Here is a 24,326-nt window from a genome sequence, read left to right as displayed (position 1 = left end):
AGTTCAATTAAAAAAAAAAAAAATCAAACTTATGAAATTTATATACCCATCAAAGTGACCAACCATCCCTTTCAATATATATGCCCTATTTTCTTTTCCACCAATAAAATATATTGTTCTCGCAGTATCATTTTGTGGGTCAAATCTAGAAAGATTGGAAGACAGAGCCTCACCATCAAAAAGTCTACTTGATCAAGAAAATTAAAAACTTTTTTTTTTTTTTTTATGTTAGTTCTTAGTTTACTTTTTTTTTTTTTTGTTTTTTTTTAATGTTAGTTCTTGGTTTATTTATTATTAAGTGGATAATTTATATTTTTTTTTATATTAAGTCATATTGTTTGTTTAAATATATATTGATAAAGTTCGTTCGACGTATGCTTTTATAGTGATAATGTGATATAGAACATATATAAAAGTATGAATTTATTTATAAAAATAACAACAAAATAAAATCCAAATCCAACCCTAACTAGAGCAGGGTAGTAATTTTAATATAAAAATTTATTCTGCTATATATGATCTAGTCATATTAATTATATATTCATCATTTTTACCCAACATTCATCTATCCTAATTAAGTTTTGTGCAACTTTCCGTCTTCGTTCTGTTATTTATTCATCCTTTACTTGGGCGCTATAGTTTGAATATTGAAACAACTATGGATTTCATTGGTTTGCCTTTGATTTTTTTTAGCAAGTAATTAAAATGGTTTAAATTGTTAATTTTATTCATCCAAGTATTCAATAGTTAAATTATTTTATATAATTTACTAATTTTATTTGTTTATTTACAGTTTATTAATATGGCATGCACTATATGTCATCAACTTTGTAGAATTTTAATATGTCAAAACTCAAAATCAAAATCAATTTAAACCTTTAAACAACTTCAAAATAGCAATTAAAAATAGGTTATTAGTTGAAACATCAAATGTTTGGTGAAGTCACTGTATATATAATAGAAGCTTTTTATGTAGATGTAGACATTAAGGTTACTTAGTCAGACGGATATAAGATAGGATGTTGCTAGCACCATAATAATTAATTAGCAGCCATACACAATTATGAAAGAAAAATAATTGAAAAATTAATATTTTTATTCTCTAAATTATAACTATGTAAGATCAAACAATTATCATTATATTAAAAGATATAATTAGTAGTAAATACATAACTTTATTTATTTATATTTACATAATTATCACTATGTTTCGATTACACGACTTTGAACTTGGCCCTCTAAACCTCTGTTATAATGGATCTCAGTGCTGCATTATGAACATAGTTCTTTGGCTATCTAATTGCCATATCGTACTTAAAATCAATTGGTGATAAGTAAGTGTACATTAACCATTTAACCACATCCCTCCATAGTAAGCCAGTCACGTCTCGAATCGAGCAGGTGCCGTCGTGCCGAACTCGGTCGACGCCCAACAATCCCAGATGAGATGTGGACGTAGGTCGGGTCACGTTAAGTACTAGGAAAGGGATGATGGGTGCATAGGCTAAGGATCGAGTCAGGCTGTGTAACTAGGCTTGGTGTTCAAAGGTTGTAGCAGGTATTGAGAGGAGGAATTGTTTCAATTAATATGCATCATGTCCAACATTGTAATATGCATTTTAATCTTTCAATTATTTTTGATTTATTTAGCTATCTAAGTGTGTGAAAGATACTATTTAGTTGCTATTGGGCGACATAATCACCCAAAATAAAAAATAAAATAAAAAATGTTATCACTCATAACCAAACATCTGACCTAATTATATATCATAATATGAATCCTAGCAGAAATTAATGTGGCAGCAGTATATGACTAGTCTCTCCACCTACTGCAAGACTTTATCACCAAGAAATTTCCACGGTTTAAGACTTTAAGAATTCAATAGCCTATAGGAGACCGACATGTGTATTCCAAAATGCTTCAATTCCATACCATTCTCATTAGCTTCAACCTTCTCTGTACGCAGTTTAAACTCATACTCGTTGATAAATACACACTTTTAAAATTCAGAAGCTATTTAATCCAATTGAAAGAATGATTGAGGGGATAAAATATGATTTATATACTTATGACGGGATTTTTTAGTATAGTTTAATTTATAAATTATTATATAAGAATATATAATTTATTTACTGCACTCTTCTAGTCTAGATAATATACACCCCACAACAAATTATATCATTGCACCTGAAGTTCACTTTACAAGGTGGATCATGATATATGTTTATTTTTAATATATTATATATTTATTTTAGTAGATTCACTATATTTCAATGCATGTTCGTTTGTGTGTGTGTGTTGCAACAATGTTGCAAGTTAAAATGAAGTTGTAATCTACATACAATACAATATATATACATATACAATTTTAATAAGAGCGAATATTGTTAGACCCTTAACGAGAGTTAAAAAAATGTCGGTACAACACCTACTCTAACAAATTGTACTTTGTGTCTTTCTAATTATACAATGCTAACTTAAAATCCTAATATATCCTCACTCTTCTTAATTTTACCAAACTTTCAAGGTTAAATTTTACAATTCCGTCAAATAAAGTTAAGTTTACATGAAATTTAATGACAATTAGGAGAAACATTATCGCCGACGGCAAACAAATTTTAATGGCAATTAAGAGAGCATTTCTGAGAAGCACGGCCATGGCAATTAGGAGAAGCAAACCCTAATTTGTTGGAAAGATCAGATGGATGCAAAGGACAGAACATAGGCAGAGAATGAAAAGGTTGCATGACTGTTGAACCTTTTTTTTTTTCTTTTCTTAAATTGCTCCGTACTTTTAAATTTTAAATTCTTATTTAAGGCATTAATGTACTTCAATTCCCTCTTCAGATTACATGGCAATGGCTTCCTTTTACAAATTTTGCCCGAAATGACAGTTTACAACTATACCACTGGGTATGTCTAGCTCTTCATTGTGAAATCTATTTTCAGTGTTGTGAGATTTATGTACAGAAAAGAGCTTTTCTGCCTCTTTTGTTTTTAGGTGAGGGTTGTAAATGGTGTTCTGCCAACAGGCGACTATTCGTTTGCTAAGTATAACAAGGTATGCCGAATAATCTTTCTATTATTATGTGAAGGTTTTATCATAGTCCTTATTCACAAATGTCTTTCTCCAAAGCTTTCCTGCCCCAATTTATTTGTTTGTTGATGATTGAATGCAGTCAGTGGATGTAATTGAATACACAGATGAGGAGTATGAGAAATATTTGACAGATCCCATAAGTATCTCAAGCATTAAGTCTAAACATTGGTACTTTTTACAACTTCATGAACCGGTCATTGGAGCTTGGATAAAGTTGTTCATGAAGTTCTAAAAACTACCAATGTAGTAATAGTGATAAACAAATTAGTGCAGCAAAAGCGTCCTAAGGAGAATTAAAACTAAAGCGAAAGGAAAGTTGATTTTGTCTCTTTGCGTCTGGTATGCAATTATGTACAATTATGCAGAGAGTGAATTACATCTATTTGAGTATTTTCCTTCTTTTTTTTAGGGGGTGTGGGTGGTGTCTTGGATTTTTGGTTGGAGCTTTATCATTCCACTTGTTTTTGCTTTCTGTTCCATTTATCAGACGAAGAGTGCTTCTTTTTCCTTGTAGTCTTCTATTCTTTGAGCCTTTGATTTAGTTGGGTACTTGGGTTGAGGTGAAGTGTTTTTAAGCTTTTCACAGATACCCATCCAAGAATACCTTTTTCTCTAAAACTTTTTTTGTTGTTTTTTGGTGTTGGTTGCATTCATGCTATGATATTGATTATTGAGTAACTGTGTCTTGCTAAGGAAAGGAATTGAGGCCTTGTGCTTTACTCTGTAGAAATGTCATTGATTCCTGAGTTACTGTTATTTTTGGATGAGGGAGAGAAACCCGGAGCTACATTGGCTTGAAGCCTTGAATGGGTTGCTACTGAGTCTATATGTTGATTTGGAGCAATCTGAGTATGTTGAGTGTTAGCTGGGTGAGCTAATGAAATTAATTGAATGAAGAAGATGGTCCACCTAGCTTGGTGGACCATTGGAATAATTGATTTACATAATGGGATTGTTTGGTAGAGTTCTGGCATTGCTAATGGGATGAGCTACTGGAAAATTGTTGGCTTTGACTTTAATTTGCTTTGCTTTCCAGTGTGGTGATGTAAATGCACCTTGGTGAGTGCGATGTTAATACCGATTTTGTCATTTTTGTGTATTTGTTCTTCAATCATTAGTTATGTATTCTAACATGCTTTTTTGGTTTCCATTTTTTTTTTTGTTAATGTAAAATATTTATTTATGTTATTGTAAAAAGATCAGAATTCAAACTTGTATTCTCATTTCGTGAATTTGAATTTATTGTTTATAAAAAGCTCTGTTATGGAGTCTAGCTATTCTGAAATTCCTAAATCCAGTCGTGATGAGAGGAATAGAAAACATAGGGAGCGGTATGCTTGTAATGAGACTCGACAGGAAGAGAGAAACTTGAGATGCCGAAATGCTTACGCAACAATGGATCCTACTAGAAGATGATCTTAACGAAAAGCGTCAACACAAAATTAATGCAGTCAAGTCTACAGTAACTCACGACGTCATTGCTGGTATGCTTTTAGAAAGTCAAATTTGTCTTACTATGAATTCAATTCTTCAACTTATGTACACTAGAACTAACTTGTTTACATGTATTTGATTATACATTACTTGATTATACAATTTAAAAAATATTCTATGATATTTCAAAATGAAATGAATAAAGGTCCTTCAGAAGTAGTACTCGAAAAAACTTCTCAAGATTGTTTGCAACACAACAATACTCTTTCTTCTAATCTCAAGCAGTCTTTTGTGCTAAAAGATTATTCTCCTTGTACCTATTGTAAAGCAAATACTTTTGTGAGAAAGATGAAACGCCTAATGTCTTTTGTCGTTTTGGTGTCTAATGAAATGCCTCCGCTCTTGAAGAATACTTTTGTGAGAAAGATGAAGTGTCACGTCATTTTCAAGCATGCGTTCAAACATACAACAACACATTTGCATTTACTTCATTAGGCATCCACAATTATGACAAAAATTTATCCAAGAGGAATAAAGGAATTTATACATTTAAGGTCCAAGACCAAATGTATCATTTTAAACAACACTAATTATAAATACATATTGGGCATTGGTATAATCGCGCAAAGCGCGTGTACTAACTAGTACATTAAATATGAACCAATAATATACTAACAATAAATTTAGAGTTAATACCCAAAATTGTCCTCGACTATAGTGGTTTTTCTTAATTTCGTCCTAAACGACTTTGGTGACCTAATATAGTCTCAGACTTTTGTGTTTCGCTCAATTTAGTCCTCCGTTTGTTATTTCGTTAAATTTGTGTTAAATAAAAGGACAATTCAATAATATCAATATTGACATCTCTTTACTCTCAACCTGCGAAGTGAGAAATCTCTCTTTCTTACACGAATTACACCCAGAGTTACTCTCAGACCTACGAATCAAATTTTATATTCGCAGCTTTAGAAGTGATTCTGGGAGTATTCGTAAAAAAAAAAGAGATTTCGCACTTCACATGTTTATGAATAAAGAAATGCCAATATTAAAATTACTGAATTGTCTATTTATTTAACAACAAATGGACGGAATAACAAATGGGGGACTAAATTGAGCAAAAACACAAAAGTCTGGGACGAAATTGAGTAAAAACACAAAACTCTGGGATTACATTAAGTCACCAAAGTCGTTTAGGACAAAATTGAGAAAAACCACTATAGTCGAAGACGATTTTGGGTATTAACTCAATAAATTTATATTAGGGATCCACTTTGCTGTAAACCCTAATTCAAGAAATAAGCATTGGTTGATGACTAATTAATGTATTGGCCTAACGTGGTTATGATTTTTGTAATTGAGCAAATATTAATTTTGGTCTCACGAGTATTAGTAAAATAATAAATTTGACTTACATGTTTAATTCATACCAATTTTCATCTATGACTATTATTTTAGTGTCAAAATTCATCACACCGGTCATCCCTTCGTTTAAGATATGCCGAAATATGAAATTATTAAATATATTTTCATCATATTAAAATTAAGATCCCAATTTGAACATAAATAAAGGGATTTAAACTCTAAGATCGATCCCAATCCGTAGAATGATAAGGGAAACTGCGAATTCGGATCGACTTTAGAGCTTAAATCTCATTATTCATGCTCAAATTAGAATTTTAAGTTAAAAACGACGAAAATACCCTTAAAAATTTTAGATTTCAGCATGTCTTAAACAAATGAGGGCGTGATGAATATTTTGGTACTAAAATAATAGTCGTGAAATTTGGTACTAAAATAATAGTTGTGTATGAAATTTGATACTAAAATAATAGTCTTGGATGAAATTTGATACTAAAATAATAGTCGTGGATAAAAATTGGTATGAACTAAATATGTGGACTAAAACTATCATTTTGGTAATACTCGTGGAATCAAAATTGATATTTGTTCTTTGTAGCTTTACTTGGTTCTTGCTTCCATAGTGGGTTTGGGCCGTTATATATCCAGCTAGGCCTATGAGGCTATGACTATATGGGCTGTAAAAATGGATTCATTGATGTTATATGGGCCGAATAGAAAACGGCCCAATATGTATCAACCCTAGACTTCAACCATTCGGCTATTATCTCTACTGCGTAGCTTTATCGTCACTTCACAGTTCACAGAGAACGAAAGGCAACAGAAAAACAGTAAAGATGGCGCCTGGACCCGTCGTTGAAGAAATTGATACTGAGAAGAAGCTTCTGGTAAGTCTCTGTTCATAATTTCTTCCATTTTTTTTTTTTTAGAAGTTTCATATTAAAAGGAAAAGATTTTTACTGCGAATGATTTTGTGATACGACGGAGCAGAATGATGATGAGCTTGATGATCCAGTGGTGGAAGATGTGAAGGAGGAAGATGACCATGATGATGAGGATTCCGACGAGGACGACGGCGACAAGGAAGATGGCGCCCTAGGTATCTTCACTTTACATCCTCACGTTTTCCTCTTTCCTTATTCTTTCTAATTTCTATGTATGCATCAATTCTCTCACATACTATATTTGTGCTTCGGATATGAATCATTATGTTTTTCCAGATGTTTTGTCAATGAGCTTCCAATCTGAATGATACATTATCCACTTGTAAATGTTTTGCTGATATCTTTCTGTGTTTGAAGCTGGAAATTTTGTAGTTAATAGTTAATGGATGATGGCTTAGGAGTTCTTTGTTTTGCAAAGTTATTGAAATGCTTCCATTCTTGTCTTGTCCATGAGACAATCTTCATCTGGGAATTATTTGATTGCCATTAATAACTTCTTAATCTCAATAGACCTAAGGCCTAAGGGCTTGATTGTTTGATGAAAAGTGGTAGCTACTTGGCTATATTTAATGTAAAGCTGCTACTTGTCTACTTTCAGGGCATTGCATTTCTTGTTTTTCAGATGTAACTTACTAGAATTACTAACTTTTCTCATTGTTATTACTGCAATTATCCTGTATTGCGGTTTCACATTGACATTTGCCACATTGTTCTATAACAATTGATATTGTAATCCAATCAATAATTCTTGCAACTTTACTTAGACTCTGATCTCAAGTTAATTTTACTGTAGGTGGTAATGAGAGTTCCAAACAGAGCAGGAGTGAGAAGAAGAGTCGTAAGGCCATGTTGAAACTTGGCATGAAACCTGTTCCCGATGTCAGTAGGGTGACTATCAAGAGAACAAAAAACGTATGATTTGACAAAGAATCGTGTTTTCATTTTTCATCCATGGTTAATATTTGAATGGGCATAATCAGTTTTATTGCATTGCAACAGATCATGTTTTTCATCTCGAAACCTGATGTGTTCAAGAGCCCGAATTCCGATACCTATGTCATATTTGGAGAGGCAAAGATTGAAGATTTGAGCTCTCAGCTGCAGTCCCAGGCAGCCCAGCAGTTCAGGATGCCAGACATGGGTTCAGTCCTGCCCAAGCCGGAAATCTCAGCCTCGGCTGCTTCTGCACAGCCATACGAGGAAGAGGAAGAGATTGATGAGACCGGGGTTGAGCCTCGAGACATTGATTTGGTTATGACACAGGCTGGAGTTTCCAGGAGCAAGGCTGTGGGGGCTCTCAAAACCCACAATGGAGACATTGTCAGTGCTATCATGGAACTCACTACTTAGATTATTATGGTTTCTACTTGTGTAAGAGGTTATCTGGTAAATTCAGGGATTTTTGGGAGTAGTCTTTCATTGTTTCATTAGATTTATATCTAGTGAAAATTGAAAAACCTTTTATCATCGAACATTGCATTGTCTCATGTTAAGTTTCAACTACTAACAATGTGAAATGAAACGTGGTAATGCCACTCCAATAGTATCCATCATTTACAGTTTCAATAATCCTCTGTAACCTGAACACCCCCAAAACCCGTCTTCGTCTGAGACTTACAGCTTGATTAAACAAGTGATCAATGATATCAAGAACTCAGCAAAGTTAAAATCTTTGGCAACAAAATGACTGCAAATTCACCAAATACAGATGACCAGAGCTAAAATGACAAGATTTTTATAGCATTTATTTGATTGAAGCCTTCGGTTTTCATTCTAGGTGAAGCCCGTCAGTTGATCCTAGCCAACAAAGGATCAGCTCAAACCGAAACCTCATTGTTAGTAGTGTGATTATCAGACTAATTGTCCCACCAACTTAAATGAATTGTATATGTTATTATACAATATTTGTTTGAAAGCAATCAATAATTTTATATATTAAAGGTAAACTGAAATAGAGTCAGGTGGGATAGAATCTCAATACAGAGTGGAAGTATGAGCTATTAAATAAGTGTATCCATACAAGTATATTATTATACAATATATATGATACAAAACCGAAGAAAATCTCAGAGTGTATCCAAACAAGTTTAAGCTATAGCAGATTAAACGACAGGCGGTGATATTAAAAGTAGACAAGAAAGGAAGAAGAATGGTGTTGGGTGGTGGAGGAGGAAGAAGAAGAAGGTGTGCGAAGGGTGCGCAGGAAGTTGAGCGTAGCGGGCAAATGTTGTCTCATTGTGGCGATGGCTATTTTGTATTCCATAAGCAACTCCGCCATCTTCGTCAACCTTATCATCTTTAATTTCTTTCCTTAACTTGGCCGCCTTTAATTTGAGGTTGTCGCTCAGGATCGTCGGAGTCGACAGAGACTGTTCTGATAATGAATATATTGAGTTGGAGAAAAATGGGGTGCAATCACCCAAACTTTATAACGTTATCAGATAGGGGTACTTGCTGGATTGTCAAACTTTAACCAATTTGTTTGACTTTAACCAAAAAAAAAAAGACATGTTAAGAGTGATTAATAAGAAGTGATAATTGTAAGAATTTCTAGTGTAGTCCATTTTATAAATATAAAAGATAATGATATGTCATATGTGTCATAGTTTACATTATATAATTAATTGGTTGGTTTATAATAATAATAATAATAATAATAGGCGTTATGATTTGCATCATATAATATAATAATTGATGCAAGGAATTTAATACATTATTACGATGATTTTGATTTGTAATTTGATGACTTTCTTCCTGTAATTATTTGCTTTTGGATTTTTCAAATCTTGAGTTAATCATTAATAAAATATATAACAATCTTCACATCCATCAAGGATAGATAATTGATGAAAAGAATGAGATTACCAGATAATTACCTACGAAGTCGTGAGGTGTCAAGTTTAAGAGAGAATTCCATTAGTGGGGTCTTATCTAACAATAATTTAGTTAAATTATTCTCGTTGTAAAATATAGTTGTGGATCAGACTACTTTGCGGGTAGCTCCATCCAACAATCTCATAATTCTCATACCCCGAAAGTTAAAAGAGGTGATCGAGTGAGTGAAACATATTTCTCATACAAAAAAATTACGAGCCCGATTCTTACCAACCTCTTCTCTATTGTGCCCATCACATAAGGTTTTTATAGTGCGATTTACCTCTCTTATGTAATTTGAATGCCACTATACAAAAACAAAATTTACCCACTATACACAATATCGAATAGTACGTGATTACTGATTTTACTTGTCATCCTAAACAAGTCTAAAACCTAATCAAAGAAAGCTGCTTAAATTCAACGAAAAGATGCAACTTTGACAAATTCATTTAAGTAATAAGAATTCAAATGCAATCTAATTATAATAATGGAAACCCAAGAAATATGCCCTATTTTTGTTTGGTTTGGTTAAGTTAGTCAACAAACAAATCTAACCAACTTTGTTTGTTGTATATTGTTAAATTTTTATTTTTTTAGGGGGAAAAATTCAAAGTCACATCTGAAGATATATATTAACTAGGTAAACCTCGCTTCTTGTAATCGTCCGCAAATCAAACATGAAAAGTAAATTACACCAATAGACTTGACCAAGAAAGTATATATTAACAGGAATTAAACTCGTAAACTTTTAATACAATAATTATATTTGACTGATAGCAACTCGGTCACTCTTTTGGGGCTACAAATTCTTTTTTATATCATTGCTAAATGCTACTTCAATAATTTTTCAATCACAAAAGGCAGCTATAGGGCATATGCTACCGACAATTTCCTAATAGAATCCGAAGAAATGGTGTTTACATTGTTTGTGCTAAATTCATTGTACGTGTCCGACATGACAATATGACATGCTTGAGATCCAATGGAACAGTATGTCAGGCTGATACTAATAGTTGTGTATTATCTGTAACGTTTTCAAATGTGCAAACAAAAAATGCTTATAAGTTATTAGATGACACAGGGTTTATCAATGATATTTTTAAATAGTGATTATAAATTATTTTAGCTACCTAAAAAATTGACTTATAATTCATTAGATGACACAAATATAATTTTAATGATGTCGTACAATGTCATGCTTATAAATTGAAATACTTGATATTTTAAAAATTAAAAATAACGGAAGATTAATGTTTTAGGATCATTGAAATAACTCGATCAAATATTCATTTTTATAAAATATTTACACAAACCTCGCTTGGTCGGTGAGAGGACTAGCAAAGTACTTAAGTGTTTCAAAATACATTATTAACTCAAATAAAAAAGGATTTGGATCGTCTAAGAATAAGGTCGAGATCGAGATAATTGAAGGCATGTTCAGGCTTTAGAATGAGTAGGTTCGGGTGAATGCCTTCTTGAGAGTCAATTTCCAGCTAAGGGATCGAACCCGGAGAAGAGCTAAAGGTGGAGCGGAGAGACGTCTTTGAATCGGCGGTGTTTGAGATTGCTCTTCCTCTATTCCTCCTCCTCCTAGGGCGGTGGCGTTATCTTGGGGATTCCAAAAGCGAGCATCTTTTCTCTTGCTCCTAACGGTGGACAAGACATCATTCTTGTTGCATATTCCCCACACGGTCACCTTCTGCTGATTAAAATCTACATTCACAGAGTATATTCCTGCAAATCACATCATTTTTACAACATCATATCAATTATCATCGTACTTTCATAGGTTTCAAGATTTAAAAAAAAAAAAAAGATGCCCATACACTCACACATATGTGACATATATATATATATATATATATATATATATATATATATATATATATATATATATATATATACTTGAGTAGTAGTATTCTAAAAATATCTGACACAAAAAAAAAAAAAAAAAAAAAAAAACATGTGCAAAATACAACCACTAAATATCTACATTGGGTATATGATGCCTTGTGACCCTAGCTAGCCGGCATCACAAAGAGTTAAACAAATTATCATAAAGAGGATAATCCAATCTAAATTGTTTAGAGCTAATTAGCTTAATCTAAAAGGGATAATAGACATTTTTTAAATAGAAAGTCCAAATTTGAAATCTTGTGATTACCAAACAAACCTACTATCGGATCAACTAGGATAATAATGGGGTGGGCAATATAATAATGTTATTAAATTAGTAGAAAAATATGTAGCGTACCTTTGAAATGGGATAAGGCTTTCTTGATCTTCCTCTCACATCCATGAGAATAGAGAGGAACCATCATTTCCACAAACTGTGCTTCCACATTATTATTGCTACCTATAGTCCCCGCCGGAACAATCTGCAGATTCGCCATGGATATGCCCTCCGACCTTTCCAATCTCTCCGCCCACTTCAAACGACACAGCTTAGCTTTCACTACTACTGACGTTGTTACTTTGTTTCTTAATGCATTGAACCTCAACTACTTGCAATGTTTATCTACACATACATATATATACATATACGCAGACAGACAAAGCCGTAGACAAGACACGAGGTTGACGACGGATGATGATCCACTTTATCTTATCCTAATAACAAATACTTGAAAAGCGGCCTCCATGCACTCTCACGAAACCCTAAGATTCCGGCCACCCTATAAAAAGGTGCATAGATAGATCGTGCGTGCATGCATGGCCCTTTAATTTGCTTTATTGTTTATAAAGGCAAAATTAGATCTTTAATTTTAATAACCTTTGAGGGTTACGTGGATGGATATCCTTTACTTTATATGCATGACTTAATATTTGCAAATGAGAATATATATGAGATCAAAATATCCATTCCTAATAAGCGTGGTTGTTGGTTAAGTTAGGTGTTGGATGGGTAGCTACTAATAATACTTGTAATTAAAGAGCAAGAGATGTGTAAAGAGGGAAAAGAGTGTCATCATCTTGGTTAGTCAATACATATACATAGAAAATTGTTGTGGGTGTATGATGCATCATCTACCTTTTACTATATATATATATATACACACACACACTCATCATGATCAAATGAGTCCACCATTTCTCATGATGAGTTCGTGTGGACATATCTGGTCCATTAAAAATTATAGACAAATAGTCAGATCTGGTACATTATCAACTGTGCTATTGTGCACTTCACTAAAAAAAAAAAAAAATAAAAATCTAGACCATTGATCTCTAGCTTTTAATGAATCAAATCTGTCCATACGAACTCATGAGAAAGGATAGACTAAACAGTGACATACATACATACATATATATATATATATATATATATATATATATATATATATATATATACTTTTTGTGGATAATCTACTACAGATAGTCCAATGACTTGCATATCATCATCCCATGTGGGCTGGCAGCTTTACTTAACATATAAGTTAAAAATTTAAGGGGCGGGCTTGAACGAAACACGCCTTATAACCTTAGTCAACAAAAGATTAAAATGAGATAAATTAACTTATATTGTTTATAGTTGATCGACATAAATAAAAAATATCAATAGAAAATTAAATTCAAAATTTTGTGATTGGCAAGTCAATTATTTTACCCACTCAGTTGAGGTTGGCCGAGCAATATAATATAATATTCCAATTATAAAAGTTTATAGTTATCAAATTAATTGTGTGACTAATTTGGTTGGGATCGTAACGGTATTATGCTTGTAATAAATATTGTTGATCACTGTTATTATATTAACAATTTGGCCCTCACATGCCACGTTAGATAGTGGGCCCCATTCGCTTGGACTCTAGTGGCTACTATGATACTAGTCACTAGTCAGATGATGACTCGGATCAGATTATTTTTAGTGTAAAGAGATATGATGGTCCTACCGTCCTACCATGTGGAACCAATTTCGCGACTGTCAAGATGCTAAGAGTTCTTAAATCGTGACAATTTTCTCTTAAACATCCGTCTACACACTTAACTCGATCGAATTAGCAGTGAACTTGGTCGAATTCAGCCGAATTAACTCGACCTTGCTCATTTTTTATTTTATATATATATATATATATATATATATATATATATATATATATATGACATACACCTATACAGATGTATTGTTATTTTTTTTTTTGGATTAGCCGCCTAGGCCGTCTAGACGCTAGGCGCTACTCTACTGTCTGACTAGCGCCTAGCGTATACTGCAAACATGGTTTTTAGTACGCTATTCCTATCCTTAATTAATTGTTATATCATAAACCAGTAGGGTTATTACAACTTGTGAATTTTAAAACTGTAATTGTGAACATCTAACATGTGAAAAACCATTTTGTCCATCCTCTGTTCTTCTTCTTCATCACTTATCATACTCTGGCTTACCAAATGGCAGTCTAGCTCAATGTGTTTAGTCCTCTCATGGAACACTGGATTTTCTGCAATGGCAATTGCAGATTTACTGTCACAGTACACAACCACAGCTCCATTGTGATGAATGCCCAAATCTGTTAGCAGGAAGAATAACCACTGTATCTCACAAGTGGTGGCTGCTAAAGCCCTATACTCAGCCTCTGAGGATGACTTTGAAATTGTGGGCTGCTTCTTGGACTTCCAAGAAATCAAAGCATTCCCTAAGAAAATACAGAAACCTGTTACTGATCTTCTTGTGTCAATGCAAGCTCCCCAGTCAGAATCAGAGAAGGCTTTCAATTGCAAGTTGGAGTCTGCTGGAAAGAAGAGCCCTTGGCCAGGGGCAGCTTTTATGTATCTTAGCACTCTGTGGGCAGCGTGGAGGTGTAAATGAGTGGGCTTGTCCAGATATTGAGATAGTCGTTGTGTAGCAAATCCAATGTCAGGTCTAGTGATAGTTAGGTACAGAAGTTTGCCCACTATTCTTCTGTATTGTGTGTTGTCCTCAAGTGGTTGACCCTCATTTTTGCTCAGCTTTTATGAAGGAACTGTGGGACTATAAACAGGTTTTGAGGTTATGAAGCCTGTATCATCAAGTAACTCTAGAGCATATTTTCTTTGACAAACAGCAATGCCCTTTCTGTGTCTGGCCACCTCTAACCCAAGGAAATATTTCATAGGTCCCAAGTCTTTTATTTGAAACCTCTCATTGAGCTGTATTTTTACTTTTTGAATGGATTCTAAGTCAGCACTTGCAACCACTATATCATCCACATATACTAATAGGGCCATGAAGAACTTACCCTGTCCTTTTGTGAATACAGAATTATCAGGCAAGGACTGTTTGAATCCCATATCTTGCAGTGCAACATTCAACTTAGTGTTCCATTGCCTGCTAGCCTGTTTTAATCCATATAAGGATTTGTTAAGTCTACAGACTTGTCTTTCTTTATCAGTTTGCAAACCAAGAGGTAGCTGCATATATACTTCTTCTTCTAAATCACTAGGAAGAAATGCATTGTTGACATCCATTTGGTGTAAGTGCCACTCTTGCTACTGCCAAGAGAGTCCTTATGGTTGTCATTTTTACCACTGGGCTAAAAGTATCTAAGTAATCAACCCCAAGAGTTTTATTGTAACCTTTTGCCACCAACCTTGCCTTATATCTTTCTATAGTTCCATCAGCCTTATGCTTGATCTTGTACACCCATTTGCACCCAATTGGCTTCTTGGAAGGAGGTAGGTCTACTAGATCCCAAGTGTTGTTTCTTTGCAGGGCATTAATCTCTTCTTGCATAGCTGTTTTCCAACACTCATGTTGGATGGCTTCTTGATAATTTCTGGGCTCAGAATGACATGAGATATTCATGACAAAGGATTGATGTGGTGGTTCTAACCTCCTGTAATCCAGGACTTTGGATATGGGATGAGGAGAGGTTTTGACTATTGTAGCTTGGCAGATATAATCCTGCAAGTAGCTTATGACCTGTTTCTGTCTTGTGGATCTTCTAGTGTTTTGTTGATTTAATCCTTCTGGAACAAGATGTATGTCTGTCACCTCATTACTGCTGCTATTGTGGTTAACTGAAGAATGAGAGGAATCTTGTGCTTCATTACTGCTGCTGAGTTGGTTATGAGTGTGCAAACCATCTACGGACTGCTCATGGCCTTCTTTATTTGAGTTGTCATTTGTGCTACCATGAACAATTTCCAGCTCTCCTTCATGAACTGTATCTGATTCCTCAAAGGGAACACTGCTCATTTTGGGAAGATTGATCTGAGATGGCCTTTCTGCTGAACTGTTGGGCTGCTGAAAAGGAAATTCATGTTCATAGAAAACTACATCTCTGGAAATAAAGAGCTCCTTAGTTATAAGATCATACATCTTATAACCCTTAGTGCCATTAGCATATCCAAGGAAAATACATTTTCTAGCTCTGGCATCCATCTTAGACTTGGGACCCACTGTTGTTGCATAAGCTAAGCATCCAAAAACCTTCAGATTTTTGTAGTCTGGTGTTTTCTTCATTAGAACATGATAGGGAATCTGATTGTTGATGGCAGCTGATGGCAACCTGTTGATTATATGGGCTGCATGTAGGACACATTCACCCCACAGATACTCAGGTAGATGGGCTTGAAACCTGAGGGCTCTAGCAACAGTCAGTAAATGGCCATGTTTCCTCTCCACCCTGCTGTTCTGCTGAGGGGTGTGTGTGCATGAGGTTTGATGCACAATACCTTTCTGCTTATAGAAGTTATCCATACTGAACTCTAGCCCATTGTCAGACCTTATACATTTAACCTTGGCCCCAAACTGATTCTCAACCAAGGCACAAAAGTCCATGACTAAGTTTCTCACTTTTGATTTCTGTCTCAACAAGTAAATCCAGACAGCCCTACTATGATCATCTAGTATAGTGAGGAAATAGTGATGATTATGGATGGTGGCTACTTTGTAAGGGCTCCATATATCAACATGCAACAAGTCAAAGCAATTAGCTGCTAAGGAATCACTAGACTGAAATGGGAGCCTTTTTTGTTTTGCAAAATGACAACAGTCACATATCAGACTTTTATTCACATGAATCAAGGGATATAATTCTTTCAACAGAAGTAACTTTCCATAAGAAGCATGCCCTAGTCTAGTGTGCCACAAAGTACAGTTTTCTGTATTTGAACTATAGTTGCATACAACAGATGAAACAGTAGGAAACACTAGATGATATAATCCATTTTGCAGCTCAGCCCTTCCAATCACTTTCCCATGGAAAACATCCTGTATTATACACTGATTAGAGTACATTTTCATACTGTACTTGGTATTTTTAATGAATGATCCTACTGAAATCAGGTTGTAATGGAATTCTGGGACATATAGCACATCATGCAGCACTAAATCACTAGACAGAAAAACTGAGCCAATAAAGTAATAGGAGCCTGTTGTCCATTTGGCAAGTTGACATGCAAATTATGAATTCTCTTCTGATTACTCAACAATTCAAGGTCACAAGCAATGTGATGAGTAGCACCACTATCCACAATCCAACCAATTTTGCTACAGCTAACAGAGTTAGTTGAAGGGGGCATACCTTCAGATTGTAGATTTGCTGATATAGTATTGGCCAAGGCTTGTGATGGTTGATCAAGAGGTGAATTCAGATTCTCAGCAGCTTGCTTCCTTGTTTGAATGAACTCTAGGAAGCTTTTGAAGTCATCTTGGGTAAAATTCATGTTTCTGTCTGTGTTAGATTGCTGAATCCCTTGGACTTGGTTCACTGAGGTTTGGCTTCTTGACTTTGGTTTCCACCCAGGTGGATAACCATGCTTCTTGTAGCACTTATCATGGGTATGACCTGTGTATCCACAATAAGTGCAAACTGGCCTCTTAGTATTGCTCATAGCCTTCTTGAAACCTGCTTGGTAGTTCCCATCTGTCTTAGCCAAGAACACATTCCCTGCTGAACCATTTTCCCATGCTTGATGTAACTGGCTTTCAAACACTGTGTTTCCCATCTGAAACTGTCTCTCTTGCTGAGCTATCATTGAGTAAGCTTCATTAACCTCTGGCATAGGTCTCATTAACATAATCTGATTCCTAGCCCCTGTGTATTTCTCATGCAGTCCAATAAAAAAAAATGGATAGTTTATCCATTTCAAGCTGCTCATTGAGACCATCAATCTTCTTCCCACAATCGCACTTGATAGGACAAATGCAGTACATTGTAGGTCTAAGAATACTCAGTTCATCCCACATTAATTTCTGCTTAGTAAAGTATTCGTTCAGTGAGTTATCTCCCTGTTTGGTTTGATAGATCTCACATTTAATCTCAGCAATTCTAAACAGGTCTTGTTTGCTAAACCTCTGTTTTAGGTCATTCCAGATACCATAGGTTGTATCTATCCACATCACACTCCTCCCAATCATTGGAGAAAGGGAACGAACTATCCAGGAGGCAACTATGTTGTTGCACCTTTCCCAGGCCATATATCTTTCTAGGTTATCTGTAGAAGGTTTCTTGATTGCTCCATTGACGAAGGCAATCTTATTCTTGCAAGACAACGCCATAGTCATGGCTCTTGCCCATGTGTGGTAATTGGAGCCATCTAAGGGGAATGGAACCAATTCTAGGGCTGGATTCTCATTAACATGTAAATAGTAGGGATTTGATTGGTTCTGGGGATTGAACAGTACCTCAGAGGTGTTCGAGCCAGCAGCCGCTGTTGAGGAAGACGGAGCCGAACTCGTACTCGCCGGATTTCCTGTTGCCGAAACTGGTATACCGGTGGTATTGTTGACCGGAATTGAGTGGTTCCCGATTGTAGGCCACGCAGTCGCCATGGGAGAAAAATCGGAAAAGCTTTAGTGTGTTAGCTCTGATACCATGTTGTGGATGGAGAGCAAAAGGAAGTATAAGGAAAAAGGAACTTTTCATTATTATTCAACAGAAAGAAGAAGACTTCTTTTATACAGAGGGGGGGAACAAAACTGCTAACCTGCTAACTAATCTGAACAGATTAACTGTCTATAACAGTGTTAACTACTTTAACTAATTGCAAGACTAATTAGGAGTTTACACACCTAAAATACTCTCTTCCATCTTTTCTTCTTCCTTTCCTGCGTCGTCATCTTCCTCCTGCCCCCGCCGCACCTTTTTTTTCCCTCTTCCTTCTCCTCCTCCGGCGGCTTTTCCGGTTCCGGTTGAGGCACATTATTAATGTTGGCTTGCTTTCTGGTGCGCCGGTAGACGTAGTCTACAAGCTTGTCTGCATCCATGATGCCCGTCACCGTCACTTTTCCCGAGCTTAGTTCCGTTTCCGCCGTTCTCACTTTTCCCGAGCTTTCTCTTCTTCTTTCTTATCCTCTGGCTTTGCCTCTACCTTAGCTTGTTCCTGACAGAATTGAAACTTTTCAATGAAAAACCTGACATTTGAAACTGTAATTTTTAACCAAACTGCAAGAAATTGAGCAAACCTCCTTGGCTTCTTCACCCATTATTGGTTCTGTTCTTGACTAAAAACCCACAGACCTTCGAGATTTATATATGAAAAATGAGGAGAAATTATGGAAAAAAGAGAAGAGCTAAGATGTAGGGAGTGGGATCACAAACTATATACTTACATATATAAATGGGAAGATATTTTGCAAGTTAGGTGCTCTCTTTCATTCTGTTTGTCAATGTTGCCAGGTTTTGATTTATGGAATCCAAAGAAGTAATTTGGTAGCCATAAGATTTCAAGTTTGATTATATGTGAGAGTTCTTTATTGTCATTTTTGGTTTGAATCTAGTTTACCTCATTGTAGTCCTTTGCCGGCTAGAGTTAAAAGACAAGCTCCACCCATAATGTTAGGCTGGTTTATTTCCTTGTGATTCTTTGCCGACCAGGGTCACAAGACAAACTTCACACAAAGCGCACTTTCGGATAGCCACCACCATATATCTTGTTGATATGAATATGTTTCAGTATAGGTAGGAATTGAACATATTTTAGTATAGGTAGGGATCGAATCCTGCACCATGTGGTTACTAGCAAAGCAAAAATATTGGCCCTATTTGATAAAATAGTTAATCTATCAGTCCATTTTGGTTTCTTTACTACTGTTAGTTGTTTGACTTTGTTAAACAATCAATATAAATATTTGGTTAATTAGCTTTTTGTAACAACTCAGTAAACTCTAAAAGACTAAAATTCAAAAAGCTACTCAAAACAATTTTTTCGATTAGTTTTTTAAAAGTCATTTTACATATAATCAACTATCAACTAAGAACTAATTTACCAAACATCTTTCAACAATCAGTAAATACTATAAACTAATCAAACTCACTAACCCAATCAGCTAACAACTATTTACCAAACACCACATTATAACTTCATTGAATTAATCGACTAGTTGAGCTATGTCTTAGGACAGATATTTTCTTTAAGATTTGAGAGATTCTGATCTAGGTATATAACATGGCAGGGCAACTACTATTATATATGCTGAAAAGATGGATGACTGATTAAGGGAATCTAGAGCTTTGCTTTTGAATGATTTGATTAGTAACAAATCAAACGACCCATCAACTTTAAGCTTTTATCTACAACTGCAGAATATACTTGAAGCATATTTTGAATCTTAAATCAAATTATGACATAAAGGCTTATTGGGAGTTCAAAATGAGTTATACAGACCCAGATTGTTCATAACACAGCTCTGAACAGAGCAAACATACATATATAATAGGTTGTTTATATAGTCAACATCATGACTACTAGACAATAAATTTACAAAAACCACTATTTTAATGTTATATATGTATGCTAGTAACAACATGCAGTCTATGTCAACTAATTCCGCGGATCAGCCTCCTGCAGCCAGCCACATCCAAAGAGTCTCGACTAGAAACGATAAGCAGAAATCTAAACCAGTTCATGCTTTTACCCTATGGGGGCGTTTTCAAAGGCTAATGAAAACTTTCTATACACAAAAACATACATTTCATTCTCCGGCATCCTCAGAGTCTAATGTATGCCAAACTGCCAACGAGGACTAAAAGCAGGCTCACAGCTATAAGTACCTTTGGCATGTATACTGAGTGCAGCAGACCCGTCTTTGAGAACACAGAGATGGTGTTTCCATTGCTGCAAGCTGCAAAACCTTCTTTGTCTTTCGTCTTTGTAGATGTGTTCTTAGAAATTTCTCCATCTCTTTTGAACGCACGGGCAATTATATCCCTTGTTTCAAGACTAGAGGTAGCAGTGCTATCAATGGTTTCACCCTGTGTAACCAAATCCAATGGAATTCACCACCAATAGAGAGGAATACGGGTTTTTTGTTTTTGTTCCCAATGGAGAGAGGAAATATGTTCTAGGGAGAGAAGATTACCTCAGTCAAAGCAGATTTTTCACTTTCTGCCTGATTAGAATCTTCAGGTAGACGAGATTGAACAGATGCAGCTGGAAACGACATTTGTAAACGAATTCTTCGAGGAGCAGTTCCCTGCATGGTGAACGGCTGGTCAGCTGTTTGACTACGCGCCTGTCGGGTCCTTAATCTTATTCCAGTTCCAAAACTGCTGACTGCATTCACCGAGCCACCTTCTCCTCCAAGATTTACCATGTTAACGGCCTGACTTCCATCACACATTGTCGAGAAAACATCCTGTCCAGGGTAGTTATTTTTCAGGGGATCTGAATTCCACTTCTCAGGACCACCATTAAAAGTATGAGGTGTATAAACCCCTCCTGAAGGATTAGGAACATGATCAACATGTCTTTGCAGCAATGCATTTGCAGGAACATTTTCAAAAAATCCTGTGTTAACCTGAAATCACCGAACCAAAATATATTATCAAGGGGATAATTAAATATACCTGACTATCAAAGCAGAAGAAAGATGGAATACGAGTACTTAGGTGATATTGCAATTCCATCATGTTAAAAGGCGCCTAAAAGAGCTTCCAACTTACCAGCCCCTGCATCATTTCTGCCTCTGAAGGCTTGTTTATAGTGCTAACATAATTGGGAGTTGCATGTTCGATTGACAAGATTTGCTGTACAGAATCTCCATAGGGAATCTCATCTGAACTAACAAGGAATGAGTTCATAAACTCATTTTCATCAGATATATTTGTTTCACTCAGAGACTGGATGTACATATCATCACCGCAGTTAGTTGTAACAGCATTATATGCGTAGGAAGATCCTAACCCCTGCATCTCTGTTTGTGGCAGAGAAAAGATATTGAAATCTTCTTCTGAAGGCTCATAAAGGTATGTCAATGCTTCTTCCAGATCAGGATCATGCTAAAAAATGAAACAGGGAAAACAATGTAGATAGCCCTTTAGTCATAAACTACTAACAAACCAAAAAACATGTTGTCCGGTTAAGGTGGAATGTTTATACTCACCAGAATGTCCAGATCCTCTTCTGCATTATTAGCATTAGAGCTAATGCTGTTACTATCAACAGGTAACTGAGCAATAGGAGATTCCTCCACAGAACTCTTCTCTGGAGTTAAAGGTTGTGCTTTAATGTGATAGCTCCCCATTGGCGTCACAGTCTCCGATTGATCATCTTCACCGGGTGACTTGACAACAGCAGGAGAAGAAACATTTGGCTCAACCCCATTGCTGTTTGGACTTTCAGCATTTTCATCTTGCTTCAACTCATTCTTCTTAAAGAGACGACAAAGTACATACGGAGTCTGATAGATGAAATGCCAAAGTTACAAATTTCTTCAACAGTGTGATTGAAAATAAACAAACAAATAAATAAAGCTTTAACTGCCAATGAACCAAGAAAACTCGGCATATAACTCAATTCAACAACAACAAAGAAATAGTTAGGAGATCTCAACCTGACCAGGCTGGGTACCATCCAGTGCCTTGTCAGTAGCCCTATACTCATGAATAACCCAATTACTCCTCTTTCCATCAGGAGCTCGCCCTTTATAGTACACCAAAGTCTTCTTCATCCCAATCTTTACCCGATTCCTAGTGAGTATATTCCTATCTTTCCCAGTTGCCTTCCAGTACCCTCGCTCTGTAGCTCGGTTCATCCTCTGCCCATTTTGGTACTTCCGGTCTATAGGGCAGAAGAAGAACCACTCATTATCATATGATTCAATCATAGACAAATCTGCAGAAGTCAAAACACAAGAACACTAAATTATTTTCTTTAAAAAAAAAGGCTTCACATTCTGAAAGCAGAAATTTAACATCCATATCCATGGTGAAGTAACACAGAGTAGAAGTCTTTATACTGCTACAGGCTTAAAGACCCCAGACACCCACCTAATACGGATATCCCCTTCTAAGAACAATCATACATTCAACCCTCAATGCCCTGCTCAACCACAAGGGCAATAAAGATTGTTCCTTCACCAGCCTGGCGATAATTTATCAGAGTTTTCTACTTTACACATTTCGACTGGATCATTCATTTAATTTTTTACCAATAAGATTTCGAATTGAAGCGACAACATACTCTCATTATAGAAACACATAGCTAATTCGGATATAGATTGAATTTTTACCATAAATTTGTCGCGAATTGTACCCAAAAAAAATAGATTACTCACCAGGCAGGTCCCAGGGCTCGAGTTTACAGATGTCAATTTCGCGAATCACACTGACTTCAGCCTTCGAGCCGTTGATTTTCAGCTTCAGATAGTGATTGATGAGCTCCTCGTCCGTCGGATGGAACCTGAACCCCACCGGCAGCGAGCTCAGCGGCGGCAACACCGTCGTCGTCGTCGATCTTTCCAACGGAAGTACGGCCATCGGCGAGGCTAGTATATGGAGAGAAGAAGGAAAACGGTGTAGAGAGAAGCTTGAAAGGTCTGTCTGTATCTACTATCTATGGAGCTTATATAGAAAGATATTTAAAAATTTCACAGAAAATAAAAGGAAAAAAGGATGCCAAAAAGGAAACTATCTGCCATTGACCCCACTCACTGACACTATTCAGCTATCTGGAGAAACGCATTTACGTAATCTCACTGGATTTTTGGGAAGTACTGAAATTCATATTTAAAAAAAAAAAAAAAAAAAAAGTAGCTTAGAGCAACATTATCGGTGGGAGATATTAGGAGGAGAATGTAAGAGTGATTAGAAAAGAGAATGTGGAAAGAAGAGGAAAAAAAAAAAGCAAAAACTTATTTTAAAATTAAAAAAAATATATATAATAATCATAGTCGAGCGCGTGCACTCCACGCGCCAGCTGAGTGCACTCGTGACAGTCACGATTGGCCGTCAAGTTTGGCTCATTTTCTTGCTAGGTCCCACCATGCTACCATTCTCCCAACCATTGTAGATACTTCCCGATTTTCTCTCAGTTATTAAGCGTTGAATTATGTACACTCAGTTATTATACGTTATGTAACAGATTTAGAAAATACACATAATTACAGGGTATTTGTGTATAATATATCCTGTAGTTACACGTAATTATAGGATATTTGTACACATAATTATAGGGTATTTACACTATGCATATCCAGACCAGTGAATTTAAATGGTATAAAATAAAATTTCATGAATTTTAATGGTATAAATTGAAATTTTATGAATTATTATGTTCAAGTGTTGAATTATGTACACTCAATTATTATACATTTTTTGTAATTATACGTTATGTAACATATTTTTATATATTTGTACACGTAATTACATGGTATTTGCGTATAATACATCATGTAATGAACTGGGCG

The 24,326-nt window shown here is 35.5% G+C and overlaps 4 protein-coding genes and 1 long non-coding RNA gene across 5 annotated transcripts; 2 read left to right on the top strand and 3 right to left on the bottom strand.

Annotated features, from left to right (window-relative positions):
• Window positions 1–2,726: 2,726 nt before the first annotated feature.
• On the top strand, window positions 2,727–3,283 carry LOC109194032. Its single transcript, XR_002056362.1, has 4 exons — window positions 2,727–2,741; window positions 2,849–2,914; window positions 3,003–3,062; window positions 3,181–3,283. It is a non-coding gene; the product is annotated as an uncharacterized LOC109194032 (long non-coding RNA).
• A 3,370-nt stretch (window positions 3,284–6,653) lies between these two features.
• Window positions 6,654–8,407, top strand: LOC109193807 (nascent polypeptide-associated complex subunit alpha-like protein 2). Its single transcript, XM_019344628.1, has 4 exons — window positions 6,654–6,781; window positions 6,885–6,993; window positions 7,632–7,750; window positions 7,838–8,407. Exons 1-4 carry the CDS (start codon window positions 6,731–6,733, stop codon window positions 8,186–8,188), a joined length of 630 nt encoding a protein of 209 aa, XP_019200173.1. The 5' UTR covers window positions 6,654–6,730; the 3' UTR covers window positions 8,189–8,407.
• A 2,572-nt stretch (window positions 8,408–10,979) lies between these two features.
• On the bottom strand, window positions 10,980–12,218 carry LOC109193977 (heavy metal-associated isoprenylated plant protein 28). Its single transcript, XM_019344815.1, has 2 exons — window positions 11,970–12,218; window positions 10,980–11,449 (listed from the first exon to the last, which is right to left on the bottom strand). Exons 1-2 carry the CDS (start codon window positions 12,106–12,108, stop codon window positions 11,160–11,162), a joined length of 429 nt encoding a protein of 142 aa, XP_019200360.1. The 5' UTR covers window positions 12,109–12,218; the 3' UTR covers window positions 10,980–11,159.
• A 5,526-nt stretch (window positions 12,219–17,744) lies between these two features.
• Window positions 17,745–18,470, bottom strand: LOC109193867. The gene has a single exon (XM_019344697.1). It carries the CDS (start codon window positions 18,468–18,470, stop codon window positions 17,745–17,747), a length of 726 nt encoding a protein of 241 aa, XP_019200242.1.
• A 1,770-nt stretch (window positions 18,471–20,240) lies between these two features.
• Window positions 20,241–23,570, bottom strand: LOC109194065 (protein NTM1-like 9). The gene is made up of 6 exons (XM_019344925.1): window positions 23,196–23,570; window positions 22,473–22,753; window positions 22,023–22,319; window positions 21,583–21,918; window positions 21,000–21,437; window positions 20,241–20,892 (listed from the first exon to the last, which is right to left on the bottom strand). The coding sequence occupies exons 1-6, from the start codon at window positions 23,395–23,397 to the stop codon at window positions 20,629–20,631; spliced, it is 1,818 nt and encodes a 605-aa protein (XP_019200470.1). The 5' UTR covers window positions 23,398–23,570; the 3' UTR covers window positions 20,241–20,628.
• Window positions 23,571–24,326: the final 756 nt, after the last annotated feature.

This window comes from Ipomoea nil, unplaced genomic scaffold (genome assembly GCF_001879475.1).
Source record: "Ipomoea nil cultivar Tokyo-kokei standard unplaced genomic scaffold, Asagao_1.1 scaffold1932, whole genome shotgun sequence".
Lineage (NCBI taxonomy): Eukaryota > Viridiplantae > Streptophyta > Magnoliopsida > Solanales > Convolvulaceae > Ipomoea > Ipomoea nil.
Note: the sequence above shows the minus strand (reverse complement) of the source record. Positions and strands in the feature narration are given on the sequence as shown.

Bases quoted from the DNA above. Each gene is read 5' to 3' on its own strand.
- LOC109193867 (XM_019344697.1), bottom strand. From the start codon at position 18,470: ATGGCGACTGCGTGGCCTACAATCGGGAACCACTCAATTCCGGTCAAC.
- LOC109193977 (XM_019344815.1), bottom strand. From the start codon at position 12,108: ATGGCGAATCTGCAGATTGTTCCGGCGGGGACTATAGGTAGCAATAAT. The intron at 11,450-11,969 runs GTACGCTACATA...TGTGATTTGCAG, and splicing joins AGCCTTATCCCATTTCAAAG to GAATATACTCTGTGAATGTA.
- LOC109193807 (XM_019344628.1), top strand. From the start codon at position 6,731: ATGGCGCCTGGACCCGTCGTTGAAGAAATTGATACTGAGAAGAAGCTT. The intron at 6,782-6,884 runs GTAAGTCTCTGT...ACGACGGAGCAG, and splicing joins ATACTGAGAAGAAGCTTCTG to AATGATGATGAGCTTGATGA. The intron at 7,751-7,837 runs GTATGATTTGAC...GCATTGCAACAG, and splicing joins CTATCAAGAGAACAAAAAAC to ATCATGTTTTTCATCTCGAA.
- LOC109194065 (XM_019344925.1), bottom strand. From the start codon at position 23,397: ATGGCCGTACTTCCGTTGGAAAGATCGACGACGACGACGGTGTTGCCG. The intron at 22,754-23,195 runs GTGAGTAATCTA...TGACTTCTGCAG, and splicing joins CGAGCCCTGGGACCTGCCTG to ATTTGTCTATGATTGAATCA. The intron at 21,438-21,582 runs GTAAGTTGGAAG...CGGTGATTTCAG, and splicing joins CAGAAATGATGCAGGGGCTG to GTTAACACAGGATTTTTTGA.